We start from the raw sequence: 22,610 nt of genomic DNA on the forward strand, positions 1-22,610 counted from the left end.
TGTCCTCACCTAGGTCCGTGGGGGTGGAGCCCTAGCCAGGGACCACACCCTCCTTTACCCAGCATTTCCCTTCCCCCCTTCCATATCATTTAAAGGGACCATGCTCTTTCCCTCCCAGCACTCCTATATCAGTGCAACCACAATGGAGAAGTTTGGAAGTTCTTTAACAAACTTAAAATAGGGCAGGCTCGGCGCGTGGGGGGAAGTGCGCCTGCGCCAGCTACGCGAACGCTAACAGAATCTGCGGTGCTCTGCCGGCGGCTGGCAGGACGCGGTGTAGAGAGAGTGGACTTCGGCGACGCGGGTTTTTTTTTTTTAATTGAATGTAAATGCCAATCAAGATACATTGAAATAAGAAGGTCCTACAGTGTAGGGGAAGCAATGGAAGAACTTCTACCTGATAGACAAATATGGGCTACTATGGATCCAGAAGAACGAATGTTGGCAGCTGCTACAGCTTTTACCCACATCTGTGCAGGGCAGGGTGAAGGAGATGTTAGGAGAGAAGCCCAATCTATCCAATATGATCCCTACAGTAAAGCTTCAATAGCCCCAGGAAAGCGACCTACTCTTCCTATGCAACTACAGTACCCACATGTAGAAAGTAATGTCACTTCAGAAACAGTCTCTGAGGCCTCCCAAAGACTCCGAAAGCCAGTGATGAAGAGAAAGGTGCTGCGTAGAAAGCCAGATGGGGAAGTATTAATAACAGATGAGTCGATTATCAGTGAATCAGAATCTGGTACAGAAAACGATCAGGGTCTCTGGGACTTAAGACAAAGGCTGATGAATGTGCAGTTCCAGGAAGACAAGGAATCTTCATTTGATATTTCACAAAAATTTAATCCACCACATGAACACCAAAGAATTTCTCAAGATCAGCTCATTTGCTCTCTACAAAGAGAAGGAATGGGCTCTCCAGCTTACGAACAAGACCTCATTGTTGCCAGCAGACCCAAGTCCTTTATTCTCCCAAAGCTGGACCAGTTAAGCCGAAACCGGGGCAAGACAGACCGGGTAGCCCGGTATTTTGAGTACAAACGGGACTGGGACTCAATACGTTTACCTGGTGAAGATCATAGGAAGGAATTACGCTGGGGTGTCCGAGAGCAGATGCTTTGTCGAGCAGAACCCCAATCCAAACCTCAGCACATATATGTCCCAAACAATTATCTAGTACCAACGGAGAAGAAAAGGTCTGCACTCCGTTGGGGTGTTCGTTGTGACCTTGCAAATGGTGTCATACCCAGGAAGCTTCCCTTCCCTCTTTCTCCTTCTTAAATCTTTTTAAACTTCTTTCACAGGATTGTTTGAGATAACCCAGCTCTTTATATCGTTCCTTTTAAATAGAAACAATTGTCTTGAAAAGCTCTTAGAAACATCTTACGGTAAGGACTTCACCTATCATTGGTCTTTCCTAGCTATATATCACATTGGTATCAGATAATACTTCCAAATTGCCACTCAAATCCAGCAGTTGCAAGATAAATCATCAGAAAGAACAACAGACCTGGTATTTCTATTTTGTCAAATTAGTAAGGGCCCTTTGTGTCCTGTAACCTTTTTTACCTATCATTGTGAGTTGCTGTACTTTAATGTGTGTTTTTTAAGTTGCTGGGCATTACACTTATCAATTAAAGTATTTTGGAAATTCAAAAAAAAAAAAAAAATAAAACAAACTTAAAATAGAGCTACCATATGATTCAGCAATCCCACTACTGGGCATATACCCAAAAGAAAGGAAACCAGTATGTGGAAGAGATATTTGCCCTCCATGTTTTTTATTGCAGCCCTATTCACAATAGCTAAGATTTGAAGCGAACTAAGTGTCCATTAACAGATAAAGAAAATGTGCTACATATACACAATGGAGTACTATTCAGCCATAAAAAAGAATAAGATCCTGTCATTTGCAACAGCATGGATGAAACTGGAGGTCATTCTGTTAAATGAAATAAGTCAGGTACAGAAAGACAAACTTCACAAGCTCTCACTTATTTGTGAGAGCTAAAAATTAAAACAATCGAACTCATGGAGATGGAGAATAGGATGGTTACTAGAGACAGGGAAGGGTAATGGGGTTGGGGGAGAGTGGGGAAGTGGGGATGGCTAATTGGTACAGAAAATAGAATGGGCCGGGTGCGGTGGCTCACGCCTGTAATCCCAGCACTTTGGGAGGCCGAGGCGTGTGGATCACCTGAGGTCAGGGGTTCGAGACCAGCCTGGTTAACATGGTGAAACCCCGTTTCTACTAAAAATACAAAAAATTAGCTGAGCCTGGTGGCACGCACCTGTAATCCCAGCTACTCGGGAGACTGAGGCAGGAGAATCGCTTGAACCCAGGAGGCAGAGGTTGCAGTGAGCCGAGATTGCGCGCCACTGCACTCCAGCCTGGGCAACAAGAGTGAAACTCTGTCTCAAAAATAATAATAATAATAAAGAAAATAGAAACAACGAATAAGACCAGGTATTTGATAACACAACAGTGACTATAGTCAATAATAATTGTACATTTTAAAATAACTGAAAGAGTATAATTGGATTATAACACAAAGGATCAATGTTTAAGGTGATGGACACCCCATTCACCCTGATGAGATGATGCATGCCTGTGTCAAAATATCTCATGTATCCCATAAATATATACACCTACTATGTACCCAAAAGTTAAACATTAAAACTTAACAACAAAAGGCTGGCACAGTGGCTCACGCCTATAATCCCAGCACTTTGGGAGGCTGAGGTGGGCGGATCACCTGAGGTCAGGAGTTCGAGACCAGCCTGGCCAACATGGAAACCCTGTCTCTACAAAAAATACAAAACAATTAGCTGGGCATGGTGGTGCATGCCTGTAATCCCAGCTGCTGGGGAGGCTGAGGCAGGAGAATTGCTTGAACTTAGGAGGTGGAGATTGCAGTGAGCCGAGATTGCACCATTGCACTCCAACCTGGGCAACAGAGATTCTGTCTCAGAACGAAATAAATAAATTAAAAATTAACAACAATAAAAGACTCTCTGGTCAGACTTTTTCACTCCCTGCCTTGTATCTGGGATACAATTGTTTGCATGTTTCATGCTGTTTCAAGTCTTTGCTCCCCTTCCCTCTTTGCCTAACTAACTCCCACTCCCTCTTGATGACATGATAGTTGCTTAATATCCAAGTTCCTGGAATTGCTTGAGACTATCTCATTTAATATGAATATACATATATGTAGGAAGCATTAAGACATTCCTTATATTCAAAGAGCTAATGTAATGAATCAAGAGGAAATGTTATTACCTCAAAACCAAACGATTGTCAACTCGTGTTCTGATGTTATTTATATAGTAGCTTGGTAATTTGGTTATATCTTAAAAGGGTATATTACTCATAACCGATACTATATTTCACACCTCAAAAGAAGAAGTGGTAATTTACAAAACTTCTTCCCTCCCCCTCCCCCCATGGTACCATGTGCCTTGCAGTTGATGTTTTGGTCAGATCTAAGAAAAGTTTCATCATCAAACAGTATGAACACACGTGCCAGTGAATCTCTCTGTCCCTTTTTTTAATGACTCATAACCGGCCACAAGGCACCACATTTAGGGTGACAGCTCTGCCATTCACGAGTTTGGCACGTAAACACAAGATCCCCCGATGCAGATCTACTGACGGGTGGCCTATTGTCAGAAAGGTACATTCTTCTGGCTTGGTCTAGATTACTGGTGGGATTTTTCTATGTTTTATTTTTACTTCTGTGCTTTCGGAAGGAAAAAGGGAAGCTGATAGTGAGGGTGAAATGAAAATGTAAATGGTAAGGGTTGTAAGAAAGAATGAAAAAGATGTTTTCTGTTGGTTTTTTTTTTTTCGAGACGGAGTTTCGCTTCATTGCCCAGGCTGGAGTACAGCGGCATGATCTCAGCTCACTGCAATCTCCACCTCCTGGTCTCAAGTGATTCTCCTGCCTCAGCCTCCCAAGTAGCTGAAATTACAGGCATGTGCCACCACACCCGGCTAATTTTTAGTAGAGACAGGGTTTTGCCATGTTGGCCAGGCTGTTCTTGAACTCCTGACCTCAAGCGATCCACCTGCCTTGGCCTCCCAAAGTGCTGGGATTACAGGCATAAGCCACCATGCCTGGCCAAAACAACAGAATTTTATTTTCTCATAGTTCTGGAGGCCAGATGTCAGCAATCAAGGTGCCAGCAGGGCCACGCTCCCTCCAAAAGTTCTATGGGAGGATCCTTCTCTGTCTCTTCCAGCTTCTGGTGGCTCCAGGCATCCCCCGGCTCATGGCCACGTCGCTGCAATCACTGCTTCTGTCTTCACGTGGCCTTCTTCTCTGTGTGGCCTTTTCTATCTCTTCTAAGGACACTGTCATTGCCCACCCTAATCCTATATGATCTCATCTGGATCCTTATCTTAATTCCACCTGCAAAGACCCCGTTTCCAAATAAGGTCACCTTCTGAGGTTCCCGGAAAACATGAATTCAGCAGAGGGCACTCCTCAACCTTCAACCTACTACGACCTCCTTTCTCAATTTCCACTGCTTCTGCCTTTGGGTGAAGTACAGAATCCTTTAAATAACAGTGTGCTTTCTGTGTAGCTATTGACTAGAAATAATAACCTGGCCAGACACAGTAGTTCACGCCTGTAATCCCAGCACTTTGGGAAGCCAAGGTGGGAGGATCAGGTGAGCCCAGGAGTTTAAGACCAGCCTGGGCAATATAATGATACCCCATCTCTAATAACAATGATGATAATAAATAGAAGTAATAATCTTATACATTTTACTGAAGTCAGAAAAACAAATAATAAAAATAATTTCTAACATACAGAATACTACAGAAATTCTTTTTTTTTTTTTTTTTTTTTTTTTGAGACGGAGTCTCGCTCTGTCGCCCAGGCTGGAGTGCAGTGGCCGGATCTCAGCTCACTGCAAGCTCCGCCTCCCGGGTTCCCGCCATTCTCCTGCCTCAGCCTCCCGAGTAGCTGGGACTACAGGCGCCGCCACCTCGCCCGGCTAATTTTTTGTGTTTTTAGTAGAGACGGGGTTTCGCCGTGTTAGCCAGGATGGTCTCGATCTCCTGACCTTGTGATCTGCCCGTCTCGGCCTCCCAAAGTGCTGGGATTACAGGCTTGAGCCACCGCGCCCGGCCGAAGAAATTCTAATAGACTTTCACGAAGTCATCATGCCCATATAACAACACTCAGAACAGGAAACAGAACATTCCCAGTATAGATTAGGAATCATATTATTTCCATGTTTTAGTTTTCTAAAATTATAGTAAAATAGGCCTGGTGTGTTGGCTCACACCTGTAATTAATCCCAGCACTTTGGGAGGCCAAGGCAGGTAGATCACTTGAGGTCAGGAGTTTAAGATCAGCCTGGCCAACATGGCGAAACCCCGTCTCTACTAAAAATACAAAAATTAGCCGGGCGTGGTAGCACGTGCCTGTAATCCCAGCTACGAGGGAGGCTGAGGCAGGAGAATCGCTTGAACCTGGGAGGCAAAGGTTGCAGTGAGCTGAGATTGTGCCACTGCACTCCAGCCTGGGTGACAAGTGAGACTCCGTCTCAAAAAAAACCCAAAACTTATAGTAAAATATACATAAAATTTGCCATCTTAATAAATTCTGAGTGTTCAGTTCAGTGGCATTAAATACATTCATTTTCTTATACAATCATCACCACTATCCATCTGCAGTTCGATCTTGTGAAACTGAAACTCTGGACCCATTAAACACTAACTCCCCATTCCTCCTCGCCCCAGCTCCTGGCAACCACCATCCTACTTTCTGTCTCTGGATTCGACTAATCTAAGGACCTCGTATAAGGGGAATCATGCAAGATTCGTCCTTTCGTGACTGGCTTATTTCACCTGGTGTAATGTCTTCAATGATCATTCATGTTTGCAGTGTGAGCCAAAATGTCCTTCCCTTTCAATTTTGTTTTATTTTATTTGTTTTTTCTGAGATAGAGTCTCTCTCTGTTGCCCAGGCTGGAGTGCAGTGATGTGCTCTCAGCTCGCTGTAGCCTTGACCTCTCAAGCTCAAGAGATCCTCCCACCTGAGCCTCCTGAGTAACTGGGACCACAGGGGCACACCACCACGCCTGGCTTTTTTTTTTTTTTTTTGAGATGGAGTCTTGCTCTGTCGCTCAGGCTGGAGTGCAGTGGCGTGATCTCGGCTCACTGCAAGCTCCGCCTCCCGGGGGTCACACCATTCTCCTGCCTCAGCCTCCCGAGTAGCTGGGACTATAGGCACCTGCCACCACACTCGGCTAATTTTTTGTATTTTTAGTAGAGACAGGGTTTCACCATGTTAGCCAGGATGGTCTCTATCTCCTGACCTCATGATCCGCCTGCCTCGGGCTCCCCAAGTGCTGGGATTACAGGCATGAGCCATCGCGCCCGGCTTTATCTGGCTAATTTTTGTATTTTTTTGTGGAGACAGGTTTTTGCCATGTTGCCCAAGCCGGTCTCGAACTCCTGGACTCAAGCGATCTGCCCGCCTTACCTTAGTCTCCCAAAGTGCTAGGATTACAGCCACTGCACCCGGCCAGAATGTCCTTCCTTTTCTTTTCTTTTTTTTTTTTTTTCTGGAGACGGAGTTTCACTCTTATTGCCCAGGCTGGAGTACACTGGCACAATCTTGGCTCACCGCAACCTCAGCCTCCCGGGTTCACGTGAGTCTCCTGCCTCAGCCTCCCGAGTAGCTGGGATTATAGGCATGCGCCGCCACACCCAGCTAATTTTGTATTTTTAGTAGAGACGGGGCTTCTCCAAGTTGGTCAGACTGTTCTCAAACTCCTGACCTCAGGTGATCCACCCACCTTGGCCTCCCAAAGTGCTGGGATTACTAGTGTGAGCCACTGCACCTGGACGTCCTTCCTTTTCAAGGTTGAATATACAGAAACCATAGTTTTTTGAAAGGTGATCGAAACCTCCTTTGGATTTTTATGGGTAAGTCTTTACTAATTTTCATCCCTGAGTATAGTGAATAAACAACATGTGCTTTTATTTCCTTCCTAGTAACTCACAGAACAGTAATTAAAACTTTCTTTTTATTTATTTAATAAAGACAGGGTCTTCCTATGTTGCCCAGGTTGGTCTCAAACTACTGGGCTCAACCCTAAAGTGCTGGGATTACAGGCGTGAGCCACCATGCCTGGCCAACAATCTGTGTTCCTTTAGTGTTTTCTTCCTTGATACTCGTAGATGTTAGTTTTTTCGGTTTTTAAACCAGAACCTAGCCCTCTACCTGGGGCGTTGAGGTTTTAGCAATGTTACTCAATCGCGTGTACTTTTTTTTTTTTTTTTTTTTGTGAGACAGTCTCCCTCTGTCGCCCAGGCTGGAGTGCAGTGGTGTGATCTCAGGTGCGATCTCAGCTCACTACAACCTCCACCTCCTGGGTTCAAGCAATTCTCCTGCCTCAGCTTCCTGAGTAGCTGGGATTACAGGCACGTGCCACCATGCACAGTTAATTTTTTTATATTTTTAGTAGAGACGGGGTTTCACCATGTTGGCCAGGCTGGTTTCGAACTCCTGACCTCAAGTGATCTGCCCACCTTGGCCTCTCAAAGTGCAAGGATTATAGGCATGAGCCACTGTGCCTGGCCCTGGCTAATTTTTGTATTTTTGGTAGAGATAAGCTTTCACCATGTTGGCCAGGCTGGTCTCAAACTCCGGGCTTCAAGTGATCCGCCCACCTCAGCCTCCCAAAGTGCTGGGATTACAGGTTTGAGCCACCGTGCCTGGCTGGTCTCATGTACATTTTAATTATCCCACTGAATCTATAGAAAAACTACAGAATCAACAGGTTTCCAAAGTGGATGCAAGCAGCTGGAAGAGAGATTCTCAACGGTCATTTCTTACTCTTCTATTTTTTATTTATTTATTATTATTATTATTATTTTGAGACGGAATCTTGCTCTGTTGCCCAGGTTGGAGTGCAGTGGCATGATCACGGCTCACTGTAAGCTCTGCCTCCCGAGTTCACACCATTCTCCTGCCTCAGCCTCCTGAGTAGCTGGGACTACAGGCACCCGCCACCATGCCCAACTAATTTTTTGTATTTTTAGTAGAGACGTGGTTTCACCGTGTTAGCTAGGATGACTTCTATCTCCTGACCTTGTGATCCACCTGTCTCAGCCTCCCAAAGTGCTGGGATTACAGGCGTGAGCCTCTACGCCAGGCCCATTTCTTCCTCTTTCCTCTTCCTTTCTTTGCAGCTGAGTCACAGGCAGACCCTACGGGCCCTTGACAGTTGTGTAGATTTAACTCAATGTCCTCATCCTGGCAGTCCCTCAGAAAGTCAGCAGGATTTTGTGTTTTGTTTCCTTTTATTTTAGCACACTTACTCATTGTTTTGGAAATATTTCACATTCCAGGCTATTTAATACTTTTTTTTTTTTTTTTTTTTTTTTGAGAAAGCATCTCACTCTGTGGCCCAGGCTGGAGTACAGTGGCACTATCTCGGCTCACTGCAGCCTCTACCTCCCAGGTTCAAGCGATCCTCCCACCTCAGCTTCCTGAGTAGCTGGGACTACAGGCATGTACCACCACACCCAGCTTTTTTTTTTTTTTGAGAAGGAGTCTAGATCTGTAGCTCAGGCTGGAAGTGCAGTGGTGTGATCTTGGCTCACTGCAACCTCCGCCTCCCAGGTTCAAGCGATTCTCCTGCCTCAGCCTCTTGAGTAGCTGGAACTACAGGCATGCGCCACCATGGTCGGCTAATTTTTGTATTTTTAGTAGAGACGGGGTTTCTCCACGTTGGCCAGGCTGCTCTTGAACTCCTGACCTCAGGTGATCTACCCGCCTGGGCCTCCCAAAGTGCTGGGATTACAGGTGTGAGCCACTGTGCCCAGCCAATACCTGGCTAATTTTTGTATTTTTAGTAGAGATGGGTTTTTGCCTTGTTGGCCAGGCTGGTCTCAAACTCTTGACCTCAAGTGATCTGCCTGCCTTGGCCTCCCAAAGTGTTGGGAATACAGGCGTGAGCCACCACGCCCAGCCTTTTGTTTTTTCAAACAAGGCCTCACTCTGTCACCCAGGCTGGATTATAGTGTCGCAATCTTGGCTCACTGTAACCTTCATCTTCCTGGCTCAAGTGGTCCTCCCACCTCAGCCTTCCAAGTCACTGGGACTACAGATGCCTGCAACCATGCCCGACTATTTTTGTATTTTTTGTAGAGACAGGGTTTCATCATGTTGCTGAGACTGGTCTGAACTCCTGGGCTCAAGCAATCCACACGCCCCAGCCTCCCAAAGTGCTAGGATTCTAGGCGTGATCCACCACGCCCAGCTGATTTAAGACGTCTTGACTAAACAGCTCATCTCTTTCTAGATAAGACCCAGTGAATATGTGAACTTCCAGCTGAGTAGGGAAAAAAAAAAAAACAAAAACGAAACAAAAAAAAAAAACACCCAAGATGTGAAGATAGAGAGGAATGTAATTTCATAGCCCTATTAGAAATTCTCAGAGACATAAATCTGAATTTATCTTCATCCTGGCTAATTTCCTTCAACCTTTATAAACAAGTATAGCAGCTTAATCAGCATAGGCACAGGACCCATTCCCTTAATCCATCAGCTGTGAAACAGGTTTTTACTGTAGGCAACTTAAGTCATTTATTTTCACAGTTTACACATTACACAATGACTTCGATTTGAGAGCCAAGAAATATAGTGAGAGCAAGATCAATTCCATCAACATTAGCAAAGTATGAATCCCTTATATTAGCCTTTTTTTTTTTTTTTGGGACAGAGTCTCACCCTGTTGCCCAGGCTGGAGTGCAGTGGCGCGATCTTGGCTCACTGCAACCTCCACCTCCCAGGTTCAAGCAATTCTCTTGCCTCAGCCTCCCAAGTAGCTGGGATTATAGGCACACACTACCACGTCCGGCTAATTTTTGTATTTTCGGTAGAGACAGGGTTTCACCGTGTTGGCCAGGCTAGTCTCGAACTCCTGACCTCAGGTGTTCCTAGGAGTTCTACCCACCTTGTCCTCCTGAAGTTTTGGGATTACAAGCATGAGCCACCACGCCTGGCCCTTTATATAAGGCTTTAAACACCCTCATCCAAAAAAAGCCCACCTCAGCTACATGATCTTTTCTCGGAAACTTTTTTTTTTTTTCTTTTTTAAGGAGACAAAAGTCTTACTCTGTCTCCCAGACTGGAGTGAAAAGGCAGGTCACAGCTCACTGCAGCCTCCACTTCCCGGGCTCAAGGGATCCTCTCGCATCAGCCTCCCGAGTAGCTAGGACTACAGGCATGCACCACCATGCCCAGCTAATGTTATCTGTTGTAGAGACAAGGTCTCACTATGTTGCCTAGGCTGGTCTGAAATTCCTGGCTTCAAGCGATCCTTCCACCTCGGCCTCCCAAAGCACTGGGATTAACAGATGTGAGCCACCGTGGCCAGCCTGAAACCTTTCTCCATGTGGAGTAGAGCAGGAAACTTAGAGGGCGCCCACACCAGGCCTTTCTAGAGCCATGGAAATGTGAGGGAAAGGCTGTGGAGGGGAGCTTCTTTTCCCTCCCCTGCACACAGCCTAGAGATGCAGAAAAGACAGTTTGTGGCTTGCCTGCAGCACAGAGCATTGCACCCCACTCCGAGGAAGCATGGGCTGTCCACGGCGCTTGGTCATGTTTGAGGGTCAGAAGCTCTCAAATCCCCTGAGAGAAGTGACACAGACTTCAGTGGCAATGCCAGTGATTCCATCTCACCTCTAGTACTCAAGGCTGACAAGTCTAATTGCTTTATTCTATTTATTTTATTATTTTATTTTTATTTTTTGTTTTATATATTTTATTTTTTATTTTAATTTATTAATTTTATTTTTGAGACTGAGTGTTGCTCTGTCTCGCAGGCTGGAGTGCAGTGGCACAATCTCAGCCTACTGCAACCTCCGCCTCTCAGGTTCAAGTGATTCTCCTGCCTCAGCCTCCTGAGTAGCTGGGATTACAGGCACACACCACCACACCCGGCTAATTTTTGTTTTTTTGTTTTTGTTTTTGAGATGGGGTTTCACTCTTGTTGCCCAGGCTGGAGTACAATGGTGCAATCTCAGCTCACTGCAACCTCTGCCTCCCAGGTTCAAGCGATTCTCCTGCCTAAGCCTCTGGAGTACCTGGGACCTGGGTTTATCTTGGGAATCTCACACACACACACACACACACACACACACACACACACACGCACGCACTCCTTGCCTAACCCTGAGAAGGAAATACTGTTGAGAATTCTTCATCATTAGTTATTTTCCTACAAGATGAAAAAGCTCAGCTGGGCACAGTGGCTCACGCCTGTAATCCCAGCACTTTGGGAGGCTGAGGCGGGCAGATGGCTTGAGCCTAGGAGTTCAAGACCAGCCTGAGCAACATAGCGAGACCCTGTCTCTAAAAAAAAAGTACAAAAATTAGCCAGGAGTGGTAGTACATGCTACTCAGGAGGCTGAGGCGGGGAGTTGGAGGCTGCAGTGAGCCGTGATTGCACCACTGCACTCCAGCCTGGGCTACGAAGACCCTGACCCCCTCCAACCAAAAAAAGATGAAAAAGCTCGTTTCTTTCACTTTTGCTGTAGCAACACATTGTGTCGTCATTTCTGTCCAGCGAGGGACACACGGGGATGTGAAGGGGCCACTGTCAGTCTAGGGATTCTTCTTCTCATTGGATAAAATGAACGCCTTGGGCTTGCTTTTTCAGAACCTTGAAGTCTGTATCATTAGGGTGCTTTGGCCACAAGTAATGGAAAATCCAGCTAGAAATGGCTTTAAGCAAAGATATCACTTATCATCTTGCATAATCAGAGATCCAGAGTTCCCTGAATGGGCCAATGGCATGGCCGAGCAACCTCTACCGTCTCACCCCCCATCCTCTGCGTGCTGGTTTGCTCTTTGTTTTTCTCCTTACAGTGCAAAGAGCCTAAGCCACTCCAAACCTTCTAGCCTTGCAAGAATTTTCAAATATCCTTAAAAAAAAAAAGAGGTGAAATTCACATAACATAAAACTAACCATTTTATTTTTTTTAAAAAATTCATCTCCAGCCACGTCCCTCTGAAAAACTAATCATTTTAAAGTGAACAATTCTGACCGGGCGCCATGGCTCACATCTGTAATCCCAGCACTTGCGGAGGCCAAGGCAGGCGAATTACTTGAGGCCAGGAGTTTGAGACAAGCCTGGCCAACATGATGAAACCCCATCTCTACTAAAAATACAAAATAATTAGCTGGGTGTGGTGGCACGTGCCTGTAATCTCAGCACTTTTTATTTATTTATTTATTTTGAGACAGAGTTTCACTCTTATTGCCCAGGTTGGAGTGCAGTGGTACGATCTCAGCTCACCACAACCTCTGCCTCCCGGGTTTAAGTGATTCTCTTGCCTCAGCCTCCAGAGTAGTTGGGATTACAGGCATGCGCCACCACGCCCAGCTAATTTTGTATTTTTAGTAGAGATGGAGTTTCTCCATGTTGGTCAGGCTGGTCTCGAACTCCCTTCTTCAGGTGATCTGCCCACCTCAGCCTCCCAAAGTGCTGGGATTACAGGCGCGAGTCACCGCATCCGGCCAATCCCAGCACTTTGGGAGGGCGAGGTGGACAAGTCATTTGAAGCCAGAAGTTTGAGACCAGCCTGGCCAACATGGTAACACTCTGTTTCTACTAAAACAAACAAACAAACAAAATTAGCTGGACGTGATGTCGGGCACCTGTAATCCCAGCTACTCGGGAGGTTGAGGCAGGAGAATCACTTGAACCCGGGAGGCAGAGGTTGCAGTGAGCCGAGATCATGCCACTTCACTCCAGCCTGGGCAAAAGAGCGATACTCTGTCTCAAAAAATAAAAATAAAAATAAAATAAAGTGAACAATTCTGTGGCATTTAGTACATTCACTGTGCTGTGCAGCCACCACCTGTATCTAGTTCCAAAATATTTTCATCACACCCAGAGGAAACCCCATGCCCATCAAAAACAGTCCTCCCCATTTCCCGACTCTCAGCTCACCTGATTTCTAAGTATTTGCTTATTCCTGACATTTCATATAAATGGAGTCACGCCAGACGGCCTTTTGCGCCTGGCTTTTTTCACTTAACATCATGTTTTCAAAGTTCCTCTATGGGACAGCTTGTGTCAGTGTTTTATTCCATTTTCTGACCAAATAATAACACATTCTGGGCCGGGCGCGGTGGCTCAAGCCTGTAATCCCAGCACTTTGGGAGGCCAAGACGGGTGGATCACGAGGTCAGGAGATCGAGACCATCCTGGCTAACACGGTGAAACCCCGTCTCTACTAAAAAATACAAAAAACTAGCCGGGAGTGGTGGCGGGTGCCTGTAGTCCCAGCTACTTGGGAGGCTGAGGCAGGAGAATGGCGTGAACCCGGGAGGCGGAGCTTGCAGTGAGCTGAGATCCGGCCATTGCACTCCAGCCTGGGCGGCAGAGCAAGACTCCGTCTCAAAAAAAAAAAAAAAAAAAAAAAATTAACACATTCTGTCGTACGCAGACACCACGTTTTGTTCATGCATCAGCTGATGGGCTGTTGGGCTGCTTCCACCTGTTTGCTCTGATGAATACTGCTGCTATGTACCTGCCTGTACAAGTATTTGAGTAACCTGTTTTCAACTCTTTTGGGCATGTGACTAAAAATGGGATTGCTGGGTCATATGATAATTCTATGTTTAATTTTTTGAGGAACTGCCAAACCTAAAGGTCCTTTTTAAAATGAAGAAAATATTCTGAAAAGCATCCCCGGAAGACTTCCTCAACACCTTACTGGCCAGAATGACGTCACTTCTCCATGCCTACAGCATGGTCTTGGCAAGGAGAGTGATATTACCACAACTGGCTTAAACTGATCAAGACTCAGTTTCTGTACTGGACTGGCACCCAGTCACCTCTGAAGGACACTGTCACTTGGAGGAGGGTCATTTCTAGAAGGTGGTGACACAGCTATGTGAGTTCTCTGTTGACCACCCCCTCCCCCAACATTATTAAAGCAATTTGTATTTCATTCAAGGGCGTAATCTAGTCTGTTCTAGCAGCCAGGCAGCCTTCCCTTTAGGGGTTGTGTGGTTGTCTTTGTTCATGGGTGTGTTTATTCTGCAAACATCTATCTCAATAAAGAAGTGTGGGAACAAGAGTCATGATCAACAGAAAGAGGATCAAGGCTGTGTGAAGTGGAAGCTCAAGAAATATCAGAGGAGGTGTCTGGTGCAATGGCGCATGCCTGTAATCCCAGCACTTTGGGAGGCTGAGGCAGGAGGATCACCTGAGGTCAGGAGTTGGAGACCAACGTGGTTAACATGGTGAAATAGCGAAATCCCGTCTCTACTAAAAAAAATACAAAATTAGCCGGGCCTGGTGGTGCACTCCTGCTACTTTGGTGGCTGAGGCAGGAGAATCGCTTGAACTTGGGAGGCGGAGGTTGCAGTGAGCCGAGATCAGGCCACTGCACTTCACCCTGGACAGCAGAGCAAGACTCTATCTCAAAAAAATAAAACAAAGCTGGGCACGGTAGCTCACGCCTGTAATCCCAGCACTTTGGGAGGCCGAGGTGGGTGGATCACCTGAGGTCAGGAGTTGGAGACCAGCCTGGCTAACATGGTGAAGCCCCGTCACTACTAAAATACAAAAAATTAGCCAGGCATGGTGGCAGAAACCTGTAATCCCAGCTACTTGGGAGGCTGAGGCAGGAGAATCACTTGAACCCAGGAGGCAGAGGTTTCAGTGAGCCAAGATAACGCCACTCTACTCCAGCTTGGGTGACAGAGTGAGATTCTATCTCAAAGAAAAAATATTGCAGCAGTTTAATGACACAGCAGCCGCCTATCTTTAGGACATAGCTTATGGGAATAAGTACACAAGGATACAGAACAGCCTCCTACTACCAAGTCTTTCAACTGTAGAGTTCACGCATTTATATTCTATAAAAACTCAAGCCTTCAAATAGTGTCTATTTTCTTTTGTTATGAGACATTTCATTTATTCTTCTTTTTTTTTTTTTTTGAGATGGAGTTTTGCTCTTGTTGCCCTGGCTGGAGTGCAATGGCGCAGTCTCGGTTCACCTCAACCTCTGCCTCCTGGGTTCAAGCGATTCTCCTGCCTCAGTCTTCCGAGTAGCTGGGATTACAGGTATGTGTCACCACGCCTGGCTAATTTTGGTTTTGTTTTTATTATTATTATTTTTTGAGATGGAGTCTCACTCTGTCACCCAGGCTGGAGTGCAGTGGCGTGATCTCGGTTCACTGCAACCTCTGCCTCCCGGGTTCAGGTGATTCTCCTGCCTAAGCCTCCTGAGTAGCTGGGACTACAGGCGCCCACCACCATGCCCAGCTAATTTTTTTGTATTTTTAGTAGAGATGGGGTTTCACTGTGTTAGCCAGGATGGAAATTTTGTATCTTTAGTAGAGATGGGGTTTCTCCATGTTGGTCAGGCTGGTCTTGAACTCCCAACCTCAGGTGATTTGCCCGCCTGGGCCTCCCAAAGTGCTGGGATTACAGGCCTGAGCCACCGGGCCCGGCCCATTTATTCTTTTGATAAATATGTACTGACTGAGTTCAAAAAAACAAAAGGAAAACTGACAGCTGTTTATGATAAGAAAGTATTTAGGGGAAAGCAGTCAGACCGGGAAGCATCACTGAGGTCCTTCAAGGAGCAAGCGAGGCCAGGTGCAGTTTCGGGGCACCTCTAAAGCACAGTGAGAACTCATTTGTTTTTAACTTAATGTTTATAGGAAAAATAATGTTTGACGGCAAATGATTGTTATCGGCCCACAAAGGGCAAAGAAAGGGCAGGCTGTACAAATCTAACTGCAGTTCCTCCTGTCAGTCTTTCTGAGCATTGCCGGAAGAGAAATCCGTGGCGCGAATATGGTGTCACGTGACCATTTGGCTTCAGTTGACTGAACCGGCTATTGTCATCTACGCCCGGAAAGTCATCCACAGGCTGGCCAGAAGCCCAGGAAGTGACCTGGTACAAAAGCTTTGCTCAAAATGGCATGCTCTACTAGAACGTAGTTTCCTATAGCTACTGAAACAGATCACCACACACTTAGTGGCTTAAAACAGCAGAGCTGACCGGGCTCGGTGGCTCACACCTGTAATCCCAGTACTCTTGGAGGCCGAGGTGGGCGGACCACCTGAGGTCAGGAGTTTGAGACCAGCCTGACCAACATGGTGAAACCTCGTCTCTACTAAAAATACAAAAAATTAGCCGTGTGTGGTGGCGGGTACCTATAATCCCAGCTATTCGGGAGACTGAGGCAGGAGAATCACTTGAACCCAAGAGGCAGAAATTGCAGTGAGCTGAGGTTGAGCCACTGCACTCCAGTCTGGGCGACAGAGCAAAACTCCGTCTCAAAACAAACAAACAAACAAACAAAAAACCGCAGAACTTTATTCTCTCACAGTTCTGGAGGCCAGAAGTCCAAACACAAGGGGTCGGTTGGGCCATGCTCCCTCCAGAGGCTCTGGGAGAGAATCATTTCTTGCCTCTTCCAGCTCCCAGTGACTCCAGGTTTTTGGATGGTAACTGCATCACTCCCATCTCTGCCTTTATCATCACATTACCTTCTCTGTGTGTCTCCTCTGTGTGTTTTATTTCTTTTCTTTTTTGAGACAGAGTCTCGCTCCTTCGCCCAGGCTGGAGTGCCGCAACCTCCACCTCCTGGGTTCAAGCGATTCTCTTGCCTCAGCCTCCTGAGTAACTGGGATTACAGGCTCCTGCCACCACACCCAGCTAACTTTTGTATTTTTAGTAGAGATGGGGTATCATCATGTTGGCTGAGCTGGTCTTGGACTCCTAACCTTAGGTGATCCTCCTGCCTTGGCCTCTCAAAGTGCTGGGATTAGAGGCATGAGTCACCGTGCCTGGACACCTCTGTGTATCTTATAAAGACACTCGTCATTGGATTTGGGGCCCATTCAGATAATCCAGGATGACCTCATTTGAGATCTGAAATGTAATCATGTGCAAAGACCTTTTTTCCCAAATGAGGTCGCATTCACAGGTAAGTTTCCTGGGGTTAGGATATGGACGTGTCTTTTGGGGAAGCCACCCTTCAACTCACTTCAATTGGCTAGTGACTGCTGCATTCCTATCCCCTGCCCACTGAGGACGGTCATTGCTGGACGGTGGCAACAATCCAATGGGGTCTTCTCTTCATGGAAGTCTGAACCCGAAACATGTAAGAGATTGACACCGCCACTGGAGTTGTGCAGAGGCTGGAAAGAGGACAGGTGGTAGAGACCGTGGGTAAGGAAAAGCCAGGAGGTGAGGAGGAAACCAAGTCAGAAGTCAGAGGCACAGTCAAGGGAGCAGTGCCACGAGGATGCTGCCAGTGCCTGTGGCTGCCCAGCAACCACATTTCATCAATCTGAAGATGCACCTTTCCCCGCCCCCCACACACATTTTGACATTTTGGAGTGTGTCGGACAACAGACGATGTCTTACTTGCGGCTTTTGGTAGGGGAGGGCGGCAGCGCCGAGGTTGCCAGGACTGCCCGCAGGCAGGTGAACTCCAAGAGCGTCGTGATCTCCAGGTGCAGAGCAGGCGCTGGTGGCTTGGAACACTGCGGGACCCTCTTCACTCCTAAGAATCCGAGGGTCAGATGCGTTTGGCAACATTCTCACAGGAGGAGTCAGAGGAGGCTGTCTGGCATGATGGGTGAGCCAGCATAGGAACTGTGCCAAGGGCCATTAGATTTTGTAGAGACTCTGAACCCCCTGCCTAGAGGTCAGGAGCTGAGGACAACGGCAGGCGAAAAACACAAACTCAAAGTGCGTGCACTGGAAAGAGATCAGAAAGCCAGATTGAAAATGTGGAGGTGTTGCGGGAGTATCCTCATCAACCGGTTTCCCTTACTTCATCCTTTTTACTTTACTTATTTACAGGCGGGTCTCAAACTCCTGGGTTCATCGATCCTCCTGCCTTGGTCTCCTGAGTCGCTGAGATTGCAGGTGCTTTTTTACTTACAAACAATTTTTTAAATTGAGAGATAGAAATTGTATATATTTATAGTGTACAGCATGGTGTTTTGAAATATGTATATATTATGGAATGGCTAAAATGAGCTAATTAACGTATGCATTATCTCATCACTTTTTTTTGTAGCGAGAATACCTAAAATCTACTCTTAACAATTTTCAAGGACACAATCCATTGTTATTGACTCTATTTATTTATTTATTTATTATAAAAATGGGGTCTTACTATGTTGCCCACGCTGATCTTGAACTTCTGGCCTCAGACGATTCTCCTGCATTGGCTTTCCAAAGCCTCTGTGCCCAGCCATTGTTGACTATAGTCACTATGTTGTACAATGGATCTCTTGAACTTATTTCTCCTGTCTAACAGAACATTTGCACCCTTTGATGAACCTCTCCCGAGCCCACACACCCACCTCCTGCCCCCAGTAACCACCACTCCACCCTCTGCTTCTGAGTTCAACTCTTTTAGATTCATATATAAGGGAGATCGTGCAGTATTTGTCTTTCTGTGCCTGGCTTACTTCACTTAACATAAAGTCACCCAGGTTTATTCAAGTTGTGGCAAATGACAGGATTTCCTTCTTTTAAAAGACTGAATAGTACTCCATTGTGTATACACCATATTTTCTTCATTCATCCACTGATCGACACCTAGGCTGATTCCACATCTTTTTTTTTTTTTTTTTTTTGGACAGCGTCTTGCTCTGTCACCCAGGCTGGAGTGCCGTGTCGCAATTTTGGCCCACTGTAACCTCCACCTCCCGGGTTCAAGTAATTCTCCTGCCTCAGCCTCCCAAGTAGCTGGGATTACAGGTGCCCACCACCATGCCCGACTAATTTTTGTATTTTTAGTAGAGACAAGGTTTTTGCTCTGGTAGAGCAAGGTTTTGACCAGGCTGGTCTTGAACTCCTGACCTCAAGTGATCCACTCACCTCAGCCTCCCACATGTGAGCCACCACACCTGGCCAGCTCCTATATCTTGACTGTGGATAATATCATGAATAATGCTGCGATAGACATGGGCGTGCAGGTGTCTCTTCAACATACTGATTTAATTTCCTTCAGATATATATTCAGTAGTGAGCTTTCTAGATCATATGGTAGTACTATTTATAATTTTTTGAGGAACCTCCATGCTGTTTTCCATAATATCTTTCTTTTCATGTATACACAAGACTAATATAGGAAATAAATTAACACTGGAGACTAAAAGAGTCAAGTGAAATTTTGAAGCAATAAGAAAGACGTATGTTATAGTTTAATTGTGTGCATTTTCTTTCTTTCTTCTTTTTCTTTCTTTCTTTTCTTCCTTTCTCATTCTTTCTCTCTTTCTTTCTGATGGACTCCCTCCCCTCCCCTCCCCTCCCCTCCCTCCCTCCCTTCCTTCCTTCCTTTGTATTCCTCTGTTAACCAGACTGGAGTGCAGTGGCACAGTCCTGGCTCACTGCAACCTCTGCCTCCTGGGTTCAAGCAATTATCTTGTCTCAGCTTCCTGAGTAGCTGGGATTACAGGCGCACGCCACCATGCCCGCCTAATTTTTGTATTTTTAGTAGAGATGGGGTTTCACCATGATGGCCAGGCTGGTCTCAAACTTCTGACCTCAGGTGACCCACCCCCCTCGGCCTCCCAAAGTGCTGGGATTACAGGTGTGAGCCACTGCACCCGGCCTGTTTTTCTTTCTTCATAGTTTATAACATAATGATACACAGCTTCTAATGGATGATATCTGAGACTTGATTAAAGACGGGTTCCAGTTCTTCATGAGGCTCCACAGTTTCCAGAGCATTCTTGCTCGCCCACGATTGCTTCTATAACTTCCCTCACCTCAGTCACCTGAGTGTGCGCTTGGCTTCTTGCATCCCTGAGGGTCCCAAGTAACCCACAAAATCAGACAAATGTTGGACAAGAAACAGTAATTAAACCCAAAGCTTTGCAGACTGTGAGTGAACAGTGCTCTCCCAAAGCCTGGATTAGAGAGAGACAAAGGGGCAATTTACCTCAAGGGCCAAGATCCCTCCCTTACCATTTTTATTTATTTATTTATATGTATTTATTCATTTATATTTATTTATTCATTTATTTATTTTTGAGACGGAATCTCGCTCTGTTGCCCAGGCTGGAGTACAATGGCGTGATCTTGACTCATTGCAACCTCCACCTCCTGGGTTCAAGCGATTCTCCCGCCTCAGCCTCCCAAGTAGCTGGGACTACAGGCACGTGCCACTGTACCCAGCTAATTGTTGTATTTTTAGCAGAGATGGGGTTTCACCATGTTGGCCAGGCTGGTCTTGAACTCCTGACCTCATCTCATTACAGGCGTGAGCCACTGCGCCCTGCCTTAATTTTTGTATTTTTAGTAGAGACAGGGTTTCAACATGTTGGCCAGGCTGGTCTCGAATTCCTTTTTTATTTTTATTTTCTATTTTTTTGAGATAGAGTCTTGCTCTATCACCCAGGCTGGAGGGGAGTGGCGTAATCTCGACTCACTGCAACCTCCACCTCCTGGATTCAAGCAATTCTCATGCCTCAGGCCCACAAGTAGCTAGGATTACAGGCACACACCACTGTGATCAGCTAATTTTTTGTATTTTTAGTAGCGACGGGGTTTCACAATGTTGGCCAGGTTGGTCTCAAACTCCTGACGTCAGATTGGTCTCGAACCCCTGACCTCAAGTGATCCGCCCGCCTCGGCCTCCCAAAGTGCTGGGATTACAGGTGTGAGCCGCTGTGGCTGGATCCCTCACCGTTTTAAAGCCTTGAATTATTGAGGTATTTGCTTGAACGGTAACAATCTTAACAGTGTGGAGATACAGACTAAGGCCGGGTGCGATGGCTCACACCTGTAATCCCAGCACTTTGGGAGGTCAAAGTGGGAGGATTTGCTTGAGACCAGGAGTTCAAGACCAGCCTGGGTGGGCAACATGAGACTTCAACACTATAAATAATTAAAAATTAGCTGGGCATGGTGGTGTGGGCCTGTGGTCCCAGTTTCTCAGGAGGCTGAGGTGGGAGGATCACTTGAGCTCAGGCCATCGAGGCTGCAGTGAGCTGTGATCACGCCACCACACTGCAGCCTGGGTGACAGAACGAGACCTTGACTCAAAAAAAAAAAAAAAAAAAAAAAGAGAGATACAGACTGGTCTTTAGCTCAGGGTTTCTCAACATTTCTTTCTCATTATTCCCCTCCCCAATTTGCCTTTATAGATTTTTTTCCTTAGATTTCATAAAAGTCACCATTTTAAAGTGGTGTTAAGTACGTTTATAATTTGGTGCAATTCTCACACCACTTTCCCGTTCTAGAGCTTTTTCTTCACCCTAAACAGAAACCATTAAGCTGTCACTTCCCATTCTCCCCGCCCTGCCAGTGCCTAGTAACCACTAAGGTTGCTGTCTAGATTTTGCCTATTCTGGACTTTCAATGTAAATAGAGTCATATAAAATGTGACCTTTTGTTTGTTCCTTCCTTCCTTCCTTCCTTCCTTCCTTCCTTCCTTCCTTCCTCTTTTCTCTTTTTCTTTTCTTTTCTCTTTTCTTTTCTTTCTTTGTCTCTCTCTGTCTGTCTGTCTCTTTTTTTTCAGTGCAGTGGTGTCAACATAGCTCAGTGAAACCTCGACCTCCCCAGGCTCAAGTGATCCTCCCACTTTAGCCTCCCAAGAAGCTGGGACTACAGGCATGCGTCACCATGCCCGGCTAAGTTTTGTACTTTTTTTTGTAGAGATGTGGTCTCGCTATGTAGCCCAGGCTGGTCTCAAACTCCTGGGCTCAAATGATCCACCTTCTTCGGCCTCCCAAAGTATTGGGATTGCAGGCATGAGCCACCGCACCTGGCTTGTGTCTTTCAGTCAGCATATGTTTCAAGAATCATCCATGATGCAGCGTTCCTTGTCTTCAGCACTGCATCCCTTTTCCTGTCTGAATAGTATTCCTTTGTGTGGATAGACTGCCTTTTGTTTATCCATTCATCGGTTGATGGACATTTGGGTTGGGTTACCTTCTGGCTATTGAGAATAGTACTTCTGTGAATATATGTATCCAAATTTTTGTTTGAACATCTGTTTTCAATCTTTTGAATATTTTCCTAGGAGTAGAATTGCTGGGTAACATGGCAATTCTATGTTTAGCTTACTGAGAACCTGCCAAACTATTTTCCACAGTGACTGCATCATTGTACATTCCCGCCAGCAATGCACGAGGTTCCGGTTTCCCCATATCCTCGCCATCACCTTTCCTTCCATGAAGTTTTATTTTATTTTATTTTATTTATTTGGTTTTATTCTGAGACAGGGTCTCTCTCTGTTGCCCAGTCTGGAGTGCATTGGTGTAATCATGGCTCACTGTAGCCTCAAACTCCTGGGCTCAAGCCATCCTCCCATGTCAGCCTCCTGAGTGGCTGGAACAGCAGGTATGTACTACCACACCCAGCTAATTTTTAATTTTTATTTATTTATTTATTTGAGACAGGGTCTCACTCTGTTGCTCAGGCTGGACTGCAGTGGTATGATCAAAGCTCACTGCAGCCTCAAACTCCCAAGTTCAAGCAATCCTGCCACCTCAGCCCTCCAAGTTATTTTTTATTTTTATTTTTGTAGAGATAGGGTCTTGCTATGTTGCCCAGGTTGGTTTCAAACTTCTAGGT

The 22,610-nt window shown here is 45.9% G+C and overlaps 1 protein-coding gene across 2 annotated transcripts; it reads left to right on the forward strand.

The window, feature by feature from the left end:
* Positions 1-215: 215 nt before the first annotated feature.
* LOC112634751 (hydrolethalus syndrome protein 1 homolog) lies at positions 216-1,652 on the forward strand. 2 transcript variants are annotated; one of them, XM_025402516.1, is made up of 2 exons: positions 216-304; positions 357-1,652. In XM_025402516.1, exon 2 carries the CDS (start codon positions 382-384, stop codon positions 1,279-1,281), a length of 900 nt encoding a protein of 299 aa, XP_025258301.1. In that variant the 5' UTR covers positions 216-304; positions 357-381; the 3' UTR covers positions 1,282-1,652. The 2 variants fall into 2 exon arrangements, with proteins under 2 accessions (XP_025258301.1, XP_025258302.1); XM_025402517.1 differs by having other exon boundaries at positions 360-1,652.
* The last annotated feature ends 20,958 nt before the right edge of the window (positions 1,653-22,610 follow it).

The sequence above is a fragment of the Theropithecus gelada genome, chromosome 11 (assembly GCF_003255815.1).
Source record: "Theropithecus gelada isolate Dixy chromosome 11, Tgel_1.0, whole genome shotgun sequence".
In the NCBI taxonomy this organism is placed as follows: Eukaryota; Metazoa; Chordata; class Mammalia; order Primates; family Cercopithecidae; genus Theropithecus; species Theropithecus gelada.